A 20,661-nucleotide genomic window follows, 5' to 3' on the forward strand; every position below is an offset into this window, starting at 1 on the left:
AACCTGTATAAATGACTTGGAAATAACACATAAACAGAACCAACTTCACCGTAAAAAGCTGGAGTGATACTGAACATATTCCTGCACAATGTTAACAAGCTGTCCGTAAGTGGAACCTTTACCTGAACAGACTAAGCACCTACTATACAAGGTTTCCAATACATAAACAGGTCCAGGCGTTACAGATTTATTCACTATGCACCATGAAGTAAGAGCTATCTAAACGTGATAAACTAAAACCACTGGCTATGTCAAGAGCCACTACCACCTTGAACTTAATACCCAATTTCCCAGGACCACTGAAGTCCTCTTCCAGCACTTCACTCATACAGAAATACAGATAAATGGGGGGAAAGCATAGATTTTTAAAACTGAGCTCTCCCCTCTAGAAACAGAAGCTACAGGCTGCAGGAACCATTCCTTTCCCCAATTCTACTCCCAAATCCTTAAAATGTTAATCTGTCACAGTTAAAACCATTCCCAGTTATCACACACACCCACCATCAGACCTGTTATGATTCACCAGATGAGGTGCCCCAAGTCATAAGGCCAGAATGAACCCTTCACTATCTCTTTTTGGAATGGGAAAGAAAATGTATGAATGATTAAGGAAGAAACAAAGATCTAGAAGTAAATCAGGTAACAAACCTTAGGTATATATTTTTTAAATCCACTTATTTCTGTAGATAAAAACAATGTACAGGCAGTATACATGGGTTATGTGGTAACAAGGGGCCTTCCTAGAAAACTCACAAATGGAGAGCAAACAGCTTATCCTTCAGAATTCTTTTTTTTTTTTTTTTTAAGATTTTATTTATTTATGTGACAGAGAGACAGCCAGCGAGAGAGGGAACACAGCAAGCGAGTGAGAGAGGAAGAAGCAGGCTCCCAGCAGAGGAGCCCGATGTGGGACTCGATCCCGGAACGCCGGAATCACGCCCTGAGCCGAAGGCAGACGCTTTAACGACTGCGCTACCCAGGCGCCCCATTATCCTTCAGAATTCTAGGAAATCAACAGGTAATATATGAGTTCTGAAGCCAGGGATTCATATACTAGATGGGCATTGACTAGACTCTGAAAGATACAGCATGCAAAGCTCAAAACAGACAGTGGCTTTACAAAAACAGACCACATAAATAATAGTAGAAAGCAGCACTTAAAAAAACCAGAATGATCCACAAGCAGCAGAATCTGATCAGAACCTGACTTAATATACAAATATGCCCCAAGGAAGTCTGTGTCAAAATACATAAATTGAGGCAATCCCATGTCATCACCAGAGAAGTGAGGCAGCTACAAAGGAACAGACTGGGAAGAAGATGCCCTGACCAAAGACTGAACCCATCTAGTCCAGTCCCTGGAGCTGTACAGTCCACCTCTACAGTGGGCAGTGCTTTGTGCCACTGAACGCACCCAGATGGGACTGCATCCAACTAAAAACAAAAAACTTCTGCACAACAAAGGAAACCAACAAAATTAAAAGGTGACCTACAGAACAGAAAAAAATACTGGCGAAGCACATATCTGATAAGGGGTTAATACCCAAAAGAGATAACACATACAACTTCTTTCTTTTTTTCTTTTAAGATTTTTTATGTCTTTGAGAGACAGAGAGAGCACAAGGTGGAGGAGGGGCAGACGGAGAGGGAAAAGCAGGCTTCCCACTGAGCAGAGAGCCCGATGCGGGGCTCGATCCCAGAATCCTGGGATCATGACCTGAGCCAAAGGCAGTTGCTTAATCAACTGAAGCACCCAGGCGCCCCAGAACACATGTAACTTAATACCAAAAAACAAACATAGGCAGAGGATAGGAGTATTTTTCTAAAGAAGACATACAAAGAAGACACAGGTACATGAAAAGGTGGTCAACCACGAAACTGCAAATCAAAATCACAGTGCAAGATCACCTCACACCTAGCAGAATGGCTACTATAGAAATGTCAAGAAGTAACATGTTGGTGAGGACGTGGAAAAAAGGGAACCCTTGTGCACTGTTGGTGGGAATGTAAATCAGTGCAGCCACTCTGGAAAACAATATGGAGGTTCCTCAAAAAATTAAAAATAGAACTATCAAATGATCCGGCAATTCCACTTCTGGGTATTTATCTGAAGGAAAGAAAAACACTAACTCAAAAAGCTACCTGCACCCCCCTGTTCACTACAGCTTTATTTACGGTAGCCAAGACATGGAAGCAACTTAAGTGTCCATCAGTGGATGAATGGATAAAGAACATGTGGTGCATGTACATACAATGTATGTACATTAAAAAAAAAAAAAGGAAATCCTGCCACTTGCAACAATACAGATGGACTGTAATTGCATCAGGCTAAGTGAAATAAGTCAGACAAAGACAAATATTGTATGAATCAAAAAAAAAAAAAACACCCCAAACCCACAGATACAGAGAATAAATTGGTGGCTCCCACAGGCAGGGGGTGGGGAGTGGGCCAACTGGGTAAAGGCAGTCAAAAGGTACAAACTTCCTTTTATAAAATAAGTCCTGAGAATAGAAGGTACAGCATATGGACTATTAGACTTATTGTGGTGATCAATCAAATTATGCTATACACCTGAAACATAATATTATATGCCAATTATAGCTCAATAAAAGAAAAAAAAATCTAAGCATCCAAATCACCTATCTATCTTCTTTTGTCCTAATAGTGTGGCTCACTAGACATGAGCTAGACTCTGCTTCAGCTTCTTATGATGATACCATCTTTGAATCAACAGTGCTTACTAAATGCAGTCAGACTCAACGGTATCCAATACACTGTTAAGTGTATTTTTTAAGCATGTGTGTTGATGTATTTCTTTATTTTACTTACTTACTTAGTAAGCTCTACACCCAACATGGGGCTTGAACTCACAACTCTGAGATCAAGAGTCACATACTCCATCGACTGAGCCAGCCAGGCGCCCCTTATGCATATTTCCTGTTGTAAATTACTAAGTTGGCAGTGGTTTCACTTATCTGTTAACCTTGATATCTGCAATCAGCATCCCAGGATCAACACATGGGCCCTGACAAGACGAATCCGCAGAACTCAGACTAGGAGGCCTCCCGGTCCCTGCTGCACCTCTATGCATCTTCTACTCAAAACTTTTACATCTGCCAATTTTCCGAAAGTCTTTTTGGTAAAACAGAGTACTCTTAAGGTTATTCTTTTACATGCCTTACCAATATCCCTGTGAACAAGAAAGGGTTAGAAATCATCCTCCCTGAGCAACAGAGAAAGAAGAGGAAAAAGCCCGACTACGTACAGCTGAAGCAGTCTCCTTGCTTTCACTTAAGGCTCTCTCCAGGTCACTCAGACTCTCTAGTTTGGTGCTTTTCTTCTTTCCACTTGGCAAGGGCTCCTTGAACTTTCTCTGCTTCCTCTTCAATCCCCAAAGGCCAATGTCACATCGAGGACACAGCACCTAATGTGGGGCAAAATACAACTACCGGTAAGATGGATTTCAGATAAAGTCTTAGGAAGCCCCACAATAAAAGCTGAAGCAGCTGGAAGGATGCAAACTTCTTAGTATCTAACATTTTCTCGTCACATGCCGCCCTAAAGCCAGAAAACTACAAAGGGAGGGAGGGAATGAATTTCACAAAAGATTGACTTTGATTATAGATTGGATGGAACAATAAGTTCAATGTGATATATACCAACTCCAGTCTTAATGTACTGCCAGTATCAGCTCACAAAAAATACAAAAAGTGCAACTCCAGCACTTGGTGAGTGGTGGATGAGACCATTTACCAGGCTTATTAAATGCAAATGGTGTGGCATGGCCAAGGTTAAAAGTCCAATTTCAACCCAGATTGAGGAACTTCAATGAGAAAAATGTTCTTCTTTAGACACTGAATGCTATCCCTAAATGTATCTAGATAACATTTAAAGGTTACTTCACTGGAAGTTTACAAGAATCTCCCTGGCTCTACTTAAAAAAAAATTACTCCCAGAATGTAGATCAGTCAGTGATGCCACCTTTGTGAGGGAAGGGACTGCGTGTTTCACAAGCTAAGAGATCTAAGGTCTTGTAGATGGGCTGGATGCAAACTTACCTCTAAGAGAGAATATGGAGAATTCTCAGTCAAGAATGTATTAGCAGCACATTCTTTCCAAGCCTGAACCTCAGCTACTAGTAATTCCAGTCTTGGTAAAGAATTCAGATGTACCGGGATAGATCGGCCTCGGGTAACAAGTTCTATGAGTGTGTCTAACACTGGCACACGTCCTCCAACCTAATGAGTCAAGAAAAATTATAGCAACTTAGAAAAGAGAATACTTCTCTGTAAAGTGGGAAAAGCACAACTCAGAGTAGACCTACTCCATAATTTCAACATGTTAATTCCATACAGATAGACAAAACTTGCCAGCTGACCAACGGCAGTAGGGGTGCAGGTGACACATGTTCCTTCACTTAACAAATACTTTAAAGGGACCTAGTTTGTGCTAGTCCCCAAGGATACAACTATGAATGTGACATACACTGTGATCTCTTTGTTGACTTTTCATGTCCTTCTAAATTCACTTGCCATCTTGATCCCTACAGATAGCTTGAAAATATTTCAAGAGAAATGGAGATTTGCAATAACTCAAAAGGTGTTCACACAAATGAGGGAAAAAGTCCCATTGGTTCTCAAACTTTCATATGCATTAAGAATCATCTGGATGACTCAACAGTTGGGTGTCTGCCTTTGGCTCGGGTCATGGTCCCAGGGTCCTGGGATCGAGCCCCGCATCGGGCTCCCTGCTGCTCAGCAGGAAGCCTGCTTCTCCCTCTTCCTCTCCCTCTCCCACTCCCCTGCTTGTGTTCCCTTCTCTCTCTGTCAAATAAATAAATAAAACCTTAAAAAAAAGAATCATCTGGAAAGCTTGTTTTTAAACAAGTTTCCTGGGTCCCATCCGCAGATATTCTGATTCAAGTCACCAGGGAAGAGTCCATGAATTTGCATTTCTTAACAAGTTTCCAGATGATGCTGATGCTCTTGGTCCTGTGACCACATTTAAGATTTTATTTATTTGAGTGAGAGAGAGTAAGCACAAGTGTGGAGAGGGGCAGAGTGAGATGGGCAGAGGGGCAAAGAGAAGCAGACTGCCCACTGGGTAAGGAGCCCCATGTGGGACTCAATCTCAGGATCCTGGGATCATGACCTGAGCCAAAGGTGGACGCTTAACCGACTGAGCCACCCAGGTGCCCCTGGAACCACATTTTGAGAATGAGAGACCCAAACTGGAAGAAGAATAAAAACATTAAGTTGGAGGCGGGGAGCACTGGCATTGCTCTAGTACAATGGTAAATGTTAGCTTCACTAAGTAGGTCATCCAAATATGTCACCTGAGGTGATGTAATACAAAGTATATAGTATCACCTGATATCTTGATATTATTCTAAGTATAAAATATTTAATTTCAACCCATCAACTCTTTGAAACTAACTTCTAAGTTAGAGGAAATACCAAAGATAGATAGAACACACCACAAAGAAATAACTAGACAAATCCAGAAGGTAGAACTTACCAGGGGTAACTATTCTAGACAGTGACATGAAAGGAAGTAGGGTAGGGAAGAAAACACCACAAGATTCAAAGAAACTTAAAGACATATGTCAATTAGCTGCAACATGTGATGGTGGACTAGATAAACAACCAGAAGGGACATTTTTGGGAAAACTGAATATAGACTAGGAACTTGATGTTTCACTTCTTTTGGTATTTATTCTTACAGGACTGGAACTGAAAGGGCATAAATGTTCTCATAGACAGTTAAAAAAGGTGACTCACAAAATACATGCTGTCTTTAATATTTAATTTAGAAATAAATAGAATGCTTCCTATGTGTAAAGCAGAATACTGAATAACATTGTAAAATATATAATCCACTAAATATGAAGAGGCTCCTTGTTGTTAGTCACATCTCTCCATTAGTCCTTCAGTATACGATGCAAGTAAAGGCCAGGCTACCATTTCAGGAATGGAGCAAGTCTTGCTTTTTGTCCTTGTAGGCACTACTGAAAACACAGTACTAGGTAGTATATACATTACCAAATACAAACTGGGTAAGCCCACCCAGAAATAGGTCCTCTTTCTGATTTCACATGCTCGTCTCTCCTTATTGCAATGACCTCACCTTGCCCTTCTGGCTCCCACCAATCATAAGGAAAAAGGGGGACTGCAACTAAAACTAATCAACTGTGGCTCCAACCATCATTAACAAGAGCCTGCATCTAAAACTCCCATTAAGGAAGTTTATGTACACATAAATACTTCCCTGGGTTTTTTCTTTGCCTAACTGGCGTCACCCCTTAATTAGGTAATAATATTTATCAAACAACAGTATCTTCTCTCTTCCCTTTTAACTAGAATAGATTACCAGATGTTTTGTTGCAAACATCTGGCTAAAACTGTCTTGTTTGGCATTTCTTATTAGCAAAATCAATCAATTAGCACTACTTAAAATTAAACAAATATTCAGAAACCCAGATAATATTTTTTATTCTTAGAATCCAACAGCTACAACAAAACAGAACTCGAGACTTAAGAATGAGATAGATTAAATTTTGAAAAACCTAGCCCATTAAATAATTCAAAGATCTTTTTTTCTCAATAGGTCCATGAGACTTACTGATATATGACAATTACAAAGGCAAAGGAAGACACGCCCCACCAACCACTTTTCAAATGAAGTCATCCAGCTGCAATTTGGTAAATCACGGAATACATTTTGTCTGTACTTTAATAATGCTACAAGTGAATTTAACTGTTTTTTAATGTATAGGCAAGTCGTTAAGTATGACATCTAACATAGGACCATGTATACTCAGTGCTAATTACTTTGGAACTGCTAAGTTTCATTTCTCTAGTAGGGGTGGGGAAGCACTTTTCTTTAGGTCACTACCTGGTGAGGGGCACCTGGGTGGCTCATTTGGTTAAGAACTGCCTTTGGCTCAGGTCATGATCCTGGAGTCCCAGGATCAAGTCCTGCATCAGGCTCCTCGCTCAGCAGGGAGTCTGCTTCTTCCTCTGACCCCCCCCCCCCCCCCGCCCCAGGCTCTCTCACTCTCTCATTTCCTCTCACATAAATAAAATCTTAAAAAAAAAAAGAAGTCTCTACTTGGTGAAAAATTCTGGGCCTCAGGGCCAACTTTCGCCTTGTAATCATATAATCAGATTCACTAAATCTGCTACTCTTAATTGTCTGTACTCTAAGTTGTTAATTAGACAACAAGAGACAACTGTACTCAAAGATCAGAAACTACCTTTCTGCCACAACTTCCATTTGTAGCTTTTTCTTCGATCCTTAACCCAGTACTCAAGGGTAGTAAGAGGATCCCAAGCTCCCAGGAAAAGTTGGTTGAATTATCTAAACTTTAAATATTTGAGCCAACTGGTCAGAACAATAGGTGGGTAAGTACATCTACATAAGGTTGAATAAAATTTTTGAATTTTGAAGGTTGAATTCTGAAGTTGAAGACTGAATAAAAAATTAGTTTTTTAATTATTACTCTTCATAGATGCACTTACACACTCAAGACATTTTTTTCTTTTTTCTTTCTTTTTTAAAATTTTATTTATTTGATGAAGTGAGAGAGAAAGAGAATACAAGCAGGGGGAGCAGCAGGCAGAGGGAGAGGGAGCAGGGAGCCCCACTGAGCAGGGAGCCCGACGCGGGGCTCAATCCCAGGACCCTGGGATCATGACCTGAGCCAAAGGCAGACGTTTAACCTACTGAGCCACCCAGGCACTCTGTTAACATTTTTTTTTACGAATTTATTTATTTATTTGAGACAGAGAAAAAGAGAGAGAGAGAAGAGCATGAGTAGGAGGAGGAGCAGAGGGAGGAGGAGAAGCAGACTCCTGCTGAGTGGGGAGCCTGACGCAGACGCAGGACTCGATCCCAGGACCCTGAGATCATGACCTTGAGCCAAAGTCAAATGCTTAACCAACTGAGCCACCCAGGCACCCCAAGACATTTTTTTCTTAAACCAACCTGCAGGGCCTCCACATCCTGAAGCCAGTCCCTGGCTCTCTGCACGGAGTCTTTCAGAGCTGCACCATTCGGCAAATATGCGGGGATCTCCTCAATCTCCTTAACTGCTGTAGCAAGGCTGTTCAGTGAATGCCGAGGTCTACAAAAATGGAATATAAGAACTACTTAACATTTTATATGGTAGTTCATTTTTCTTAAGGTTTACTAAAAAAACTAGAAAAACCATTTCAAAAGAAATTCAGTATAGCGAATTTTTTCAAATGTCAATAACTACTAGGTATCAAATTAATGAGTTTCAAATGTCTGCATAAAACTTAAGAGCATCTAAGATAAAGGAAATGACTCAGTGAAGCATTTAAGTTCTACTTATCCCTGATTTTATGCTGCTATAACCACAAACTTTTCATTTGCAGAAGGTAACTTAATGATAATTTACTGTGTTGAACTACACACACTGTCAAGATTCATACAGTTTCACTAAGGAAATTTAAATTCTCTAGGGTATCAACATACCAAAAGCATAGTATCAAAAACTGTGCTCTCTGCTCAACGACCACTATTTAAATAGTGGATTACAAAAGAATGTCTGTAACCATGTATTTTTTTTGTACTTTAGGTTGTCAGTTGGACCAACGAAGATCTGACAGACAGAAAGCAAAATTAAGGAGGGGCTGATCTTTCTCCCCTCAGTTGGTTTACCTAAGCCCAATCAAATCTCTCTAACACAGATAAGGTGTCCTGAATTATTAAGCAACAGCAAAAATGTACATTCCTATTCCTGTTGGTAATTAACTGGCACTACCTTCATTTTACAGAATGGTGCCGGTAATTAAATGTCTTTAACTCAGGCATTTCAAGACTCCTTGAGAACTTATTTATTAACTGTGGGTTTAAACAGTTTTCCACTTATTTGTAAAACTTTCTTCTCTCAAAGATGGAATCATCGGGGTCCAAAGAAATTTCATTATAACAACTCTAGAAAAGGCAATTCCATTTGAATCATTCATTTCACAATCAGTGAAGTAAGAAGAAAATTAATATTCTTTTACTCAAGTTCCAAAGCAGCCGCAAACATCTCAGCTATTTCTACATGGACTCTCCATGTATAGCTGCAGCTTCTGAACACCGACTGCATAGCAATCACTGTGCTCTATTGCTCTAAGATGGACATATTACCCAACCTTCCCCGAGACACAGGTGGGTCTGCTTTTTTACCTGGCCTTGAGAAGACTCTTGGCTTTGTCATCCCAGTGCTCTGACACTGTGAGCAGTTCCTGAAGCCGGGCCATGGCTTTCTCCACTGCTGAATATGGGGCCAGACCCACCCCTAGGTCTATGAGACGTCTCATATCATCTAATGTAAGGGAGCTGGGGTCTAGGCAAGCTTGCTGCACCTCTTCTAGCCAACGGGCCTGCTCCAGACGGACACGCATCTCAGCAAGCTGTGGAAGTTCAACATCAAATTCAAAGCTGACATCTAGCAAGTCTTGCAGCTCTGCAGCACTGGGCATTTCCTCAGAGAGCAATTTCTGGCTGTGCTGTTGGAAATCTTCTACACGATTCAAGAGATCCTAAAAAAACACAGGTTGTTGTATTAAAATAGTAATTTCAGTAATTGGATTCTTTCATACTTAGAATCTTCAATACATATTCAATGTGACTCTTCCATCTCATAGGATTTTAGCAGTAGTATGGGTAAATGAGATGATATATAAGCCAACTGACAGCTAGAAGAAGTGACTATAACAGACCTTTACCAACCGCAAGGAGTAGCAGGTGGTTACTTTCTTTTTTTTTTTTTTTTTTTTTAAAGATTTTATTTATTTATTCGACAGAGATAGAGACAGCCAGCGAGAGAGGGAACACAAGCAGGGGGAGTGGGAGAGGAAGAAGCAGGCTCATAGCGGAGGAGCCTGATGTGGGGCTCGATCCCATAACGCCGGGATCACGCCCTGAGCCGAAGGCAGACGCTTAACCGCTGTGCCACCCAGGCGCCCCGCAGGTGGTTACTTTCAAGGTAAAAATTTCCAACTTTATCTCTCCTTTGTAGGCCTGTTATAATCTCTTTATACACACACGCACACACACATAACACTCAGTGGCTTATTAGAAACATCAGCAAATAAATGTTCAAATGAACCACCCAAGATGATTTAATCATGTCAACTGAATTCATTAACAAAATATAGGATTACCAAAGTACTTCCCCACACATCCCTCTGTAATAGTTACCTTTAGCAAAGGTGTTTGACTGAGGACACATGGAAGTGCATACAGCTGTGTCACAAACTGTCGGAGCTCATTCACTGTCAATTGATTTTGGGATTTTCCTCCACCAGATCGGTATCTATAAAGACAAAGGCCCAAAGAAGCCATGAGAACATGATATATTCACCATTTTCAGATTCAATGTCACAGGAATACAGGACAGAAGGAAAAACTAGTGACAACAGGTTTCCAAGTTTAGCCACCGAAGAGTCCAAACTCGAACAGAAGAACATACCTAGTTTGCCTTTTGCCATTAAGCAGCTGCTGTGCAACAGAGGCACACTTCTCTGCATCCTGTGTGACTAAGCGAAGGTGACGCAGAAGATCATTGTCTGGGAATTTCTTCATTTCAGATTCTTCAATTAAAGCCTTAAAGCTGACAAGGCCTAGGAATAAAGAAAAGGTCATTTTTTTTCTGTGATCATTATGTTTATTATGAGTGGTATGAAATACAGAAGGAGAGTTGGCTTTTATAAATTTATTCATTTGATTTTTAGTTTTTGGCTACGGGTAGAGTGTTTTGTTTTTATTTATTTATTTTTAAGTAATTTCTATACCCAATGTGGGGCTCCTTTAGAGTGTTTTAAACAAGTTCCTAGAGTTGCTCTTCAATGTGGAAATGTGTGAGAGATGGAAAACAATGGACTTATCAAAACAAGGCAGATTTCTCATTGTTGCATAGACCAGTCCTTTCTCATGCACTTTGTAAGTGATGGGAAAGGAAGTCGTGACTTCCAAGGTAATTAACAAGAGACAGAAGCTGTGACTTTGATTAGCACTAAAAAGTGATAAACCAGAAATTCCTAATTTAATAACATGCTACCTATGTCTTGAAATCTAGGTTTTAAAAATGTTTTTTGAAGGTTCCATAAAAAATGTGAAATATTTTTGTTCCTGAGAGTAGAGGTATAAAGGTTATTCCGTTTCCTAACAATATGATCTTTGTTAAAAACATGATCTTGTACAATTCATCTATCAAGATTTTCTTCTGATATAAGGGCAACTGCCTAATCCACTCGTGGATTTAAAACTTCTCTGCTTACGCTCCATAAACCTGGCTGAACAGGGGAACTAAACAAGGACAAAGTCAGGTTGTTTCAAGTAATCTGTTGATAACTATGTTGGCTACATTACAATCAATCCCAATTTGCCAATAACCAAGCCACACTTTGTATATCACGTACTTTTCTTTTTGTTAATCTTGGCCTCCAAAGCTTCATTCACATTCAGGGCCCATTCGTTGTAAGATTCTGCTCGAAGTTTCAGTGCATTCATCATGGGGTAGAGATCATCCAGAGTGTATCTATACCTGGAAACAGAATAGCAGACTTAATTTGGGTTTGGAGAAAATCATACATTTCAGTATTTCAACCCTACAACAGAAAGATCACTGAGCTTTCATTAAGAATTTAGGGTATTCCATAGAAAAGATCATTTCTTCCTACTCACCTCAGTTTATATTTATAAGGAGGACAGGAACACAATTCTTTTACATGATGCAGGCAAACAAGCAGGCCAGGTTTACAAGAACAGGAGATGGCAGACATGAAGCATGTGGTTTTACATTTTATACACTGACGCTCATCATCTGGCAACAGCTCAAAATCCATTCTTTCCGAATCAATTACTCCCTAGAATAAAGTGTACTTTAGAGATCTCCAAAGGATAATATAATCCATCAGCCCCCAAGACAAACACGCAATAGCCGAATTTTAAAATTGTTTAAAAAGGGAGTAGGGGGAGCCTTACCAGAATAGGAGTGCATGATTAAAAATGTGTGGAATACAAAGTAACAATGACCTAGCAAGTATGGGCAAGGCAAACTACCTTGCTTGTTTGGGGAGAACCTCTTTTTGGCCATTTTGATCAGAGTATGAAAACAGTTATTAATAGGACTATAAACTATTGAGATTTGCTCTTTATTCTACTCTATACATAGTTTGGGTATAGATGATAAGAGCAAAAGAAACGCATATACTTTCTACTTCAGAGGAAATATTATACAGGACGTCAGAGTAATGCCACTAGAGAATCCATAAAAAGAACAAAAGTAAATAAAAAGGAAAGAAGATGAAGACTATCATGAAGGGATTACTGATGGGAAGATGCTGAGTGGCCAATTAGCTTTCACATGCAAAGTTATCTAAAGATAAAATAATATAATATAATAAAGCATTTCCTAATTGAAACACTGTCAAGAAAAGTGAGGTCTTAAACGTAAATTTCAACTGCAGTTTGTAACACCTAGAGAGCCCTCCCTAGGATATACCTTTTGTCACTGAAAGATCAAGCTTTGACCACCTTTTCTCCTTATCCGAAACCGGATCCAAATCCAACTGTGAGAATGCCAGAATCTGATCAAGTCAATTTATGAACCATCAAGCTCCTTTTACTGTTTTATTCTATATTTTAACCTTTTGATCACTTCACTTTCTGCTGATTACATGGACCAACAAAGACAGAGGAGAGTAAGGAATCCGCTAATGAATGAATTTTGGTTTTAAACTGGAACTGATCAGGGACGCCCAGGTGGCTCAATGGGTGAAGAGGCTGCCTTCGGCTCAGGTCATGATCTCGGGGTCCTGGGATCGAGTCCCACATCGAGCTCCCTGCTCAGTGGGGAGACAGTCTGCTTCTCCCTCTGCCTGCCGTTTCCCCTACTTGTGCTCTCTCCCTCTCTCTCTCTCTGACAAATAAATAAAATCTTAAAAAAATTAAAATAAAAAAATAAACTGGAACTGATCATTAAAAAGGACTTTGAGATAAAAATGAATAATATGAAATTAAGGACCAACTTTATGGATCTTAACTGAGAATGAATCATATACAGTTCACCCAATTCTAATTTGTCAATTTCCATATCTGGAAAAAAATTTTAAGTTCTCAAAGTTCCACAAATGAGTTACCATTATTGATGTAAGACCTTAGTAAAGCACTTAAACCCTCTGGGCATTCTTTTCCCTAACTGTAAAATATCAGGGGAAGGTGAATAAGCTTGCTGTTGGTCTGTAACAGACTTCAGAGAGCCAACATTCAAGGATTCTATCTAAAAAGTCACATTAAAAAAGAAAAAAAATAAATGTGACTCTTGCAGATACCATTGTTCCAAAACAATCTACAAAAAAAGCCAATAGAACTATTGAGTTTAGGGGCGCCTGGGTGGCACAGCGGTTAAGCGTCTGCCTTCGGCTCAGGGCGTGATCCCGGCATTACGGGATTGAGCCCCACGTCAGGCTCTTCTGCTGTGAGCCTGCTTCTTCCTCTCCCACTCCCCCTGCTTGTGTTCCCTCTCTTGCTGGCTGTCTCTATTTCTGTCAAATAAATAAAATAAAATCTTTAAAAAAAAAAACAAACTATTGAGTTCAGCAAGGTTGCAGGACATAAAAAGTCAATATACAGAAGTCAATAATATTTATAAATACTAGCAATAAATCGTTTGAAATAAAAAATGTTTTGTTTTTTTTTTTAAAGATTTTATTTATTTATTCGACAGAGATAGAGACAGCCAGCGAGAGAGGGAACACAAGCAGGGGGAGTGGGAGAGGAAGAAGCAGGCTCCCAGCAGAGGAGCCTGATGTGGGGCTCGATCCCATAATGCCAGGATCACGCCCTGAGCCGAAGGCAGACGCCCAACCGCTGTGCCACCCAGGCGCCCCTGAAATAAAAAATGTTTAAGATATCATTTATAATAGTACCAAAAAACATCAAAAGTACGTAATTTTAAACCCAACAAAATATGTGTAAGATCTGTATGCTGCAATCTACAAAATAATGAAAGAATTCAAAAAGACTTAAATAAATGGGGGATATACTATGTCCATGAATTGGAAGACTCAATATTATAAAGATATCAACTCTCCCAACTATATTCATGGATTTAATGGAGTTCCAATGAAATCCTAATACAATTTTTGGTAGAAATCAATAAGCCAATTCTCAAATTTATATGGAAACCAAAGGAACTAAAACAGCCAAACCAATTTTTAAAATGAACCAAGTTGGAAGACTCACACTACCTCATTTCAAGACTTAGGACAAAGTTACAGTAATCAAGACCATACAGTAATAGCAAGGGAATAAATGCACAGGTTAAGAGAATAAAACAGAGTCTAGCAATAGACCCATATATATGTGGTGAACTGATTTTCAAAACAAAGGTGCCAAGGCATTTCAATGGAAAACGAATGGTATTCTCAAGAAATGATGCTCAAACGATGAGACATCCACATGCAAAAAAGAATAATTTCAACCCACACCTTGCACCATAAATAAAAATTGCTTGAGATGGATTAAGATTTACATGTAAAATGTAAAACTAAAAATTCTAGACAACTAACAGGAGAAGGTCTTTGTGACTTTGGGTTAGGTAAGATTTCTTAAGGGCACAAAAAAAGACAGAGGGGTGCCTGGGTGGTTTAGTCGGTTAAGCATCTAACTCTTGATTTCAGCTCAGGCTGTGATCTCAGGGTGGTAAGATTGAGCCCCATCTGGGGGGGGGGGAGGGTCTGCTTGAGATTCTCTCCCTTTCCCTCTGTCCTCCCCCAAAATGATGCATAAAAGAAACAACTGCTTAATTGAACTTCATCAAAATAAAAAACTTCTGCTATTAGAAAGACCGTGCTCTGAGAATGAAAAGATATGCCAAACAGAAGAAACTATTTGCAGAACAGTTATCTGATAAAGGACTGGTATACAGAATGAATGGAAACCTCACAACAATCCAATAAAAAAGGGGTGGGGGAAAATATTTGAACAGACACTTCACCAAAGAAATACATACACAAAGAGTAAATATGTACATACATGACAGGATGTTCAGTAAATCAGTGGCTATTAGAGAAAATTAAAACCACAATGAGATATTCATACACATCTATCAGAATGGGTCTTAAAGGAAATCAGCCTAAGAAAAGACTTCTTAAAATGGTATTAATGTGTGTAAGAATTTTACTAATACCCAGAGACATGCAATTAGGATTCCAGAAACCTTACCAATTTACGGACAGTTTCTCTTAAAGCCTTCTCATCCTCAATCATAATGGCCATGTCTTTCTGAACAGTTGAAGCCACTACGACATCTAGTACATCAGCCTTGGAAGCCATCTTGCAAATCATCTCATCGTGGGAAAATACACAATAGCGGTGAAGCAAGCGATAATGCTCCACACACTGGCGGCCTAATGGCAGCTGTGTCAAAGACAGAGGACAGTACATGACATTCATTTTTCTCCTTCCTATTTCTAAAGACTTCTGACCATTATCAAGTTACCAAAGATCATATTCTGGGTCTTAATACATACATCAACCCTACAGCCAGACTCTAAGAGGCCTTGGGCCTTTTTAAATCTTTGCATCTCAAAGATTTGGCATATTAGGTACCTTAACTAAAAAGCAGTTTAAAAGACCCAATGTTCGGTGGTGCCTGGCTGGCTCAGTCCAAAGAGCATGCAACTCTTGATCTTGGGGTCATGATTTCCAGCCCCATGTTGGGTACAGAGACTAATAAAATAAATAAAGACACTTAAAAAAAAAAAAACCAATACATTAACAATGTATTAATGTCCAGAACAATGTACAATCTAAATGGACATGTCAATTTACACCTTTCCTGAAACAACTATGCTGAACTGGTGTGGTTAAACCTACTTCAGGGAACAATGACGCTCCAAACTACATTACGGAAAATAATTTTAGATACAGGTAGTACTCTTACTCAGTAAAGCCCTGAAACAAGGTTATAATTCATTAAATTTAACATCACACATTTAAATGAGATCTTTTTATGTAAATAAAAAGTATTAATACTAATACAAAAATTCTACCTTACAACTAAAAACCAAATGCATCATTAAAAATTGCTGTGTTGTAGATAATTTCAGCTAGTGTTGTATAGTCTTAAGACAGAACTCTTTGTTAGGAGTTTGCAACGAGATACTCAATTTTGCCCAAAATGTACAACAGACTCATTTATTCCTCAAGCCTCACTTTTACAGAAGAAGAACTCATCAGCTGAACCAAGCAGGGTGCTTAGTCAGTACAGGCTTGACTTACAGTGTGGTGCCAAGTGCTCTATCCCACTGCGGATGGTAAACAATTTGTAGACCAGCTATCTGAGGAGCAACAGGCTTAAGCAACCACACATGAAAGCTTTTAAAGTATTATATACCATTTCCGCAGGAAAACAAAACATTTGAAAAGGCTCACTAAGTCATAATTACATACCCAATCAACAGTGCAGAAGTTAACAGCCTCAGCAAAATTAAAACCTTGATTAAAACCACTGTGGTAGGCTCTTGGAAATGTAATCACGAACTCCCCAGCACACTGATTAGTTCGGTAAACCTAGAGAGACAGAAATTGGGGATTTTCAGTGACATTCATGAAAGACAGTATGGACACAGACTATCACATGATTCTCCAGAAAGGGAAGCTTTCTTCCAATTAAAAGTGAGCTAACAAAAAGAATTATAGTAAAATAACCAGAGAGATACTCAATTCTGCCACAAGATGGAGTAGTATCCTAGATTATAGGGGTTAATTAGTATCTGAACAGAAAACATGGGTTACTAGGCTTTTTACTACAAAAATTCAGCTGCATCCAGGATTAGGACACGTCTAAATATAACATTAGAATAATTAAGAATATTCTAATATTATTATAACAAAATAGCATCTCCTACCACCAATTAATGAAATTCTGTTTTTCAACTATGTCTTCCCATAAAGAGATTTTCTTTCTTTTTTTTTTTAAAGATCTTTTATTTATTTATTTGACAGAGAGAGAGAGACAGCCAGCAAGAGAGGGAACACAAGCAGGGGGAGTGGGAGAGGAAGAAGCAGGCTCCCAGCAGAGCAGGGAGCCTGATGCGGGGCTCAATCCCAGGACCCTGGGATCACTCCCTGAGCTGAAGGCAGATGCTTAACGACTGAACCATCCAGGCGCCCACCCCATAAAGAGATCTTGAAGAGATCTTGATTTAAGCCTCAAACTTACCCCCCTCCAACAATTCCCCTTTTCCCACCACCCACTCAAGAAACACCTGTAGTAAGTAAGGCAGCAATCTCTTGGACATCAGCGTTAGCAACATTTTTCTGGATAGGTCTCCTCAGGCAAGGCAAACAAGCAAAAATAAACTACTGGGACTACAACAAGCTAAAAAGCTGTTGCACAGCGAAGGAAATCATCAATAAAAATGAAAAGGCAAGCTACTAAGTGGGAGAAGACATTTGCAAATGATACATCCAATAAAGGGGTTAATATCCAGAATAAAGAACTCCTACAACTCAACACCAAAAAATAATTACAATAGTAATATTAGTAATAATAATTTAAAAAATTTTTTTAAATAGACCTGAATAGACATGTTGCCAAAGAAGATACACAGATGGCCAACAGGGACATGAAAAGACGCTCAACATCACTAATCATCAGGAAAATGCCAATCAAAACCACAGTGAGAGATCACCTCACATCTATTAGAATGGCTAACATCAAAAAGACAAAGAAATAACAAGTCTTGGCGAGGATGGGGAGAAAAGGGAATCTTTGCACACTGCTGGTGGGAATGTAAATCTGTGCAGCCACTGTGGAAAATGTGTTCCGGGGTTCAGTGAAGCATTATTTACAATGGCCAAGATAATGGAAGCAACGTGAAGTGTTGACTGATAGATGAATGAATTAAGATGTGGTATAAATATATAAAGGAATACTACTCGGCCATTAAAAAAAGATAGAAATCTTGCCATTTACAACAACATGGATGGACCCAGAGAGTATTATGCTAAGTGAAGTAAGTCAGAGAAAGAAAAATAGCATGATTTCATTTTTCTGTGGAATCTAAAAAACAAAACAAATAAACAAAACCAGAAACAGACTCATAAACACAAAGAACAAACTGGTGGTGGCCAGAGGGGTGGGGGGTGGCATGGGCAGAAGGGAATTAAGAGGTACAAACTTCCAGTTATAAAAAAAATAATAATAAAAATAAGTAAGTCCCAAGGACGAATGTACAGCATAGGGAATATAATCAATAATAACTTTGTATGGTGACAGATGGTAACCACACTTAACTACGGTGAGCATTTCATGATGTATAGAACTGCCAAATCACTATGATGTATAACTGAAACTAATGATGTATGTCAACCCTACTTCAATAAAGTTTTAATTAAAAAACCTATATTGCTCTAGGTACACAAATCCTCAGACTGAACTTATGAAATAAGAAAATTAAGTATCTTTTCAATATACCTCTCCATCAGTGGTCACCCAAAATGTAGTTTCCGGACTAACAGTATCAACACTAACTGGGAACTTGCTGGAAATGCGAGTTCTTGAGCACTGCCCAGACCAACAGAACAAGAAACTCTGGGGGGTGAGGATCAGCCATGTGTATTGGAAACTGCCATTCAGGGTTCAGATATAGTCAGAAGTTTGAAGACCACATGAGCACAATGCCTTCTACTGAGAGTACTTCCTCCCTTCCGCCCCAAATCTGTCAAAAATATTCCTTATTAGAGATCCAAGTCTGAGTTCAAATATTATGGGTCCTTTCTAATTCTCCATAGAGTTAATGGGTCAGCCTCCGAGTTGACAACACTGTCAAACCACAGCACCATGCCATTATCTGTGTAAACATTATCTGCCTTTCCCCTTAAATTGTGAGTCCCCAAATGCACAGGTTCACTTATCCATCTCTGTGGTCGAGAATCAAGCCCCAAGGGTTCCTCAATTTAATAAGTGAGAACCATGGCCACAGGTCCCACCTAGGGCAAGCTACTTACAACAAATCAGAAAGATCAATCAATATGAGGGGAGAAAAATCAATGTGAAAAATACCAACGAGGAGACGGTGGCATTTTGGTAGTTACTGGTCATTATTTTCTAAGCTATTGTCCATGAATAATGTATAATCCCTCAAAGAAAAATCCTTTCCATCTGCCCCCATTTACTAGCCTGTGAACCCCAAAGCGTGAAATTCAGGTCACAGCAACATCAGGACTTCACTGTAGCACAGTACATGTATCGTTTACATTTGACTTAGCTAATTAAGATGGAACCCTCAACTTCAAACACTTCAATGTGGCCTCCCAAAATATCTTCAGAGCATTCTCCAACAGGAAGCCAGTATACAAGTAAGTGTCACTGTACAGCAACCTCAGAGGCAATAACACCAACAGAACCTTTCAGCCTAGAGAAGATACCCTTAATTCCAAGCTCAAGAGCTTGAAATGAATTTTCTCTTTAGGGGCACCTGGGTGCCTCAGTCAGTTAAGCAGCTGCCTTTGGCTCAGGTCATGACCTCAGGGTCCTGGGATGGAGCCCCCATGTTGGGGCTCCCCGCTCAGTGGAGAGTCTGCTTCTCCCTCTCCCTCTGCCCCTCCCAACTTGTACACACGTGCACTCTCCCTCTCTCAAATGGATAAAATCTTAAAAATAAATAAATAAATAAGCAAGCTTAACTAGGGGTGGTGGTAAAACTAGTATCTACCAAGCATGTAAATCATTTCAGTTTATCATCCAAAATTAAGTTCATGTAGATTCCATAAATTATTTTTTTAAGTATGGACAGAGTATGAAGGATTCTGACACTAGAGTTTAGATCTAATTGTAACAGAACCTAGACATTTTCACAGTAATTTATACAGACAAATAACATTGAGATTTTTGCTTTGTTGCACTGAAAGACTGAAGTTATAAGGAAAAACTATAGTTTAGAAAGCCTAAATCAGACACTGAAAAAAAAAAGAAAAGAAAGGATCACACTTAGTATTTGCAAAATATGGCTCCTTAGCAACCTAGTTATTAGCTGCAACAAATTAGTTTTTATGGTGTCTGAGGATCCAGTCCTACTGGCTTATTGCAATATAGTATCAAATTCTACCAAACAGCTGTTTCTGCTATCCAGTTATGGTATGGAACACACATAACAAAACCAACTTTATAAAAAACTGAGTAACAGGGAAGAGAAGTGGTGAATTAAGCCTGAATACAGGAGAATTGACCCAGAACATACAGGCACTTCATGAGTCATCAGGGTATTGGGGTTCATGATGGTCACAAGCTGATGGAGAAGATCTGGCTGGGACACAAAGAGCTCTGGAGCTAGTTTCTTCATTACATTTTCTAGCTGCTCGGCAGCATACCCCGGGACTCCATACCAGGTTTTTGGCTCACCCCTGCGAACAGATTGTAAAAATAAATCAATCTCAAGAAATACATAAATATGAAATTTCATTAGAAAAAAAAAATCAGTCTGCAACACTAACACAAACAAAATGGTTAACAAGTCATATTTTTCAGAACCTGCTTTGTAAGATTACGCTACAAAGGAAATGTTTAAACTGAGTAAGTGTCATTAGAAATGTGATCTGAACATATGTGATGCATTTCCTCCCTTCAAGTA

The 20,661-nt window shown here is 39.3% G+C and overlaps 1 protein-coding gene across 2 annotated transcripts in view; it reads right to left on the reverse strand.

Annotated features, from left to right (window-relative positions):
• The window catches only part of KDM5B (lysine demethylase 5B), a 74,812-nt gene that overhangs the window by 7,522 nt on the left and 46,629 nt on the right, over window positions 1-20,661 (reverse strand). For both annotated transcript variants that reach the window (XM_044377673.3, XM_026480632.4), the window contains 11 exons: window positions 20,272-20,434; window positions 16,478-16,597; window positions 15,248-15,442; window positions 11,705-11,886; window positions 11,440-11,564; window positions 10,491-10,641; window positions 10,220-10,334; window positions 9,203-9,558; window positions 7,988-8,126; window positions 4,060-4,239; window positions 3,267-3,425 (listed from right to left, as the gene is read on the reverse strand). In XM_044377673.3, the coding sequence (XP_044233608.1) occupies window positions 3,267-3,425; window positions 4,060-4,239; window positions 7,988-8,126; window positions 9,203-9,558; window positions 10,220-10,334; window positions 10,491-10,641; window positions 11,440-11,564; window positions 11,705-11,886; window positions 15,248-15,442; window positions 16,478-16,597; window positions 20,272-20,434 (1,885 nt within the window). The remainder of the gene's footprint in view (window positions 1-3,266; window positions 3,426-4,059; window positions 4,240-7,987; window positions 8,127-9,202; window positions 9,559-10,219; window positions 10,335-10,490; window positions 10,642-11,439; window positions 11,565-11,704; window positions 11,887-15,247; window positions 15,443-16,477; window positions 16,598-20,271; window positions 20,435-20,661) is intronic.

The sequence above is a fragment of the Ursus arctos genome, unplaced genomic scaffold, assembly GCF_023065955.2.
Source record: "Ursus arctos isolate Adak ecotype North America unplaced genomic scaffold, UrsArc2.0 scaffold_2, whole genome shotgun sequence".
NCBI lineage: Eukaryota > Metazoa > Chordata > Mammalia > Carnivora > Ursidae > Ursus > Ursus arctos.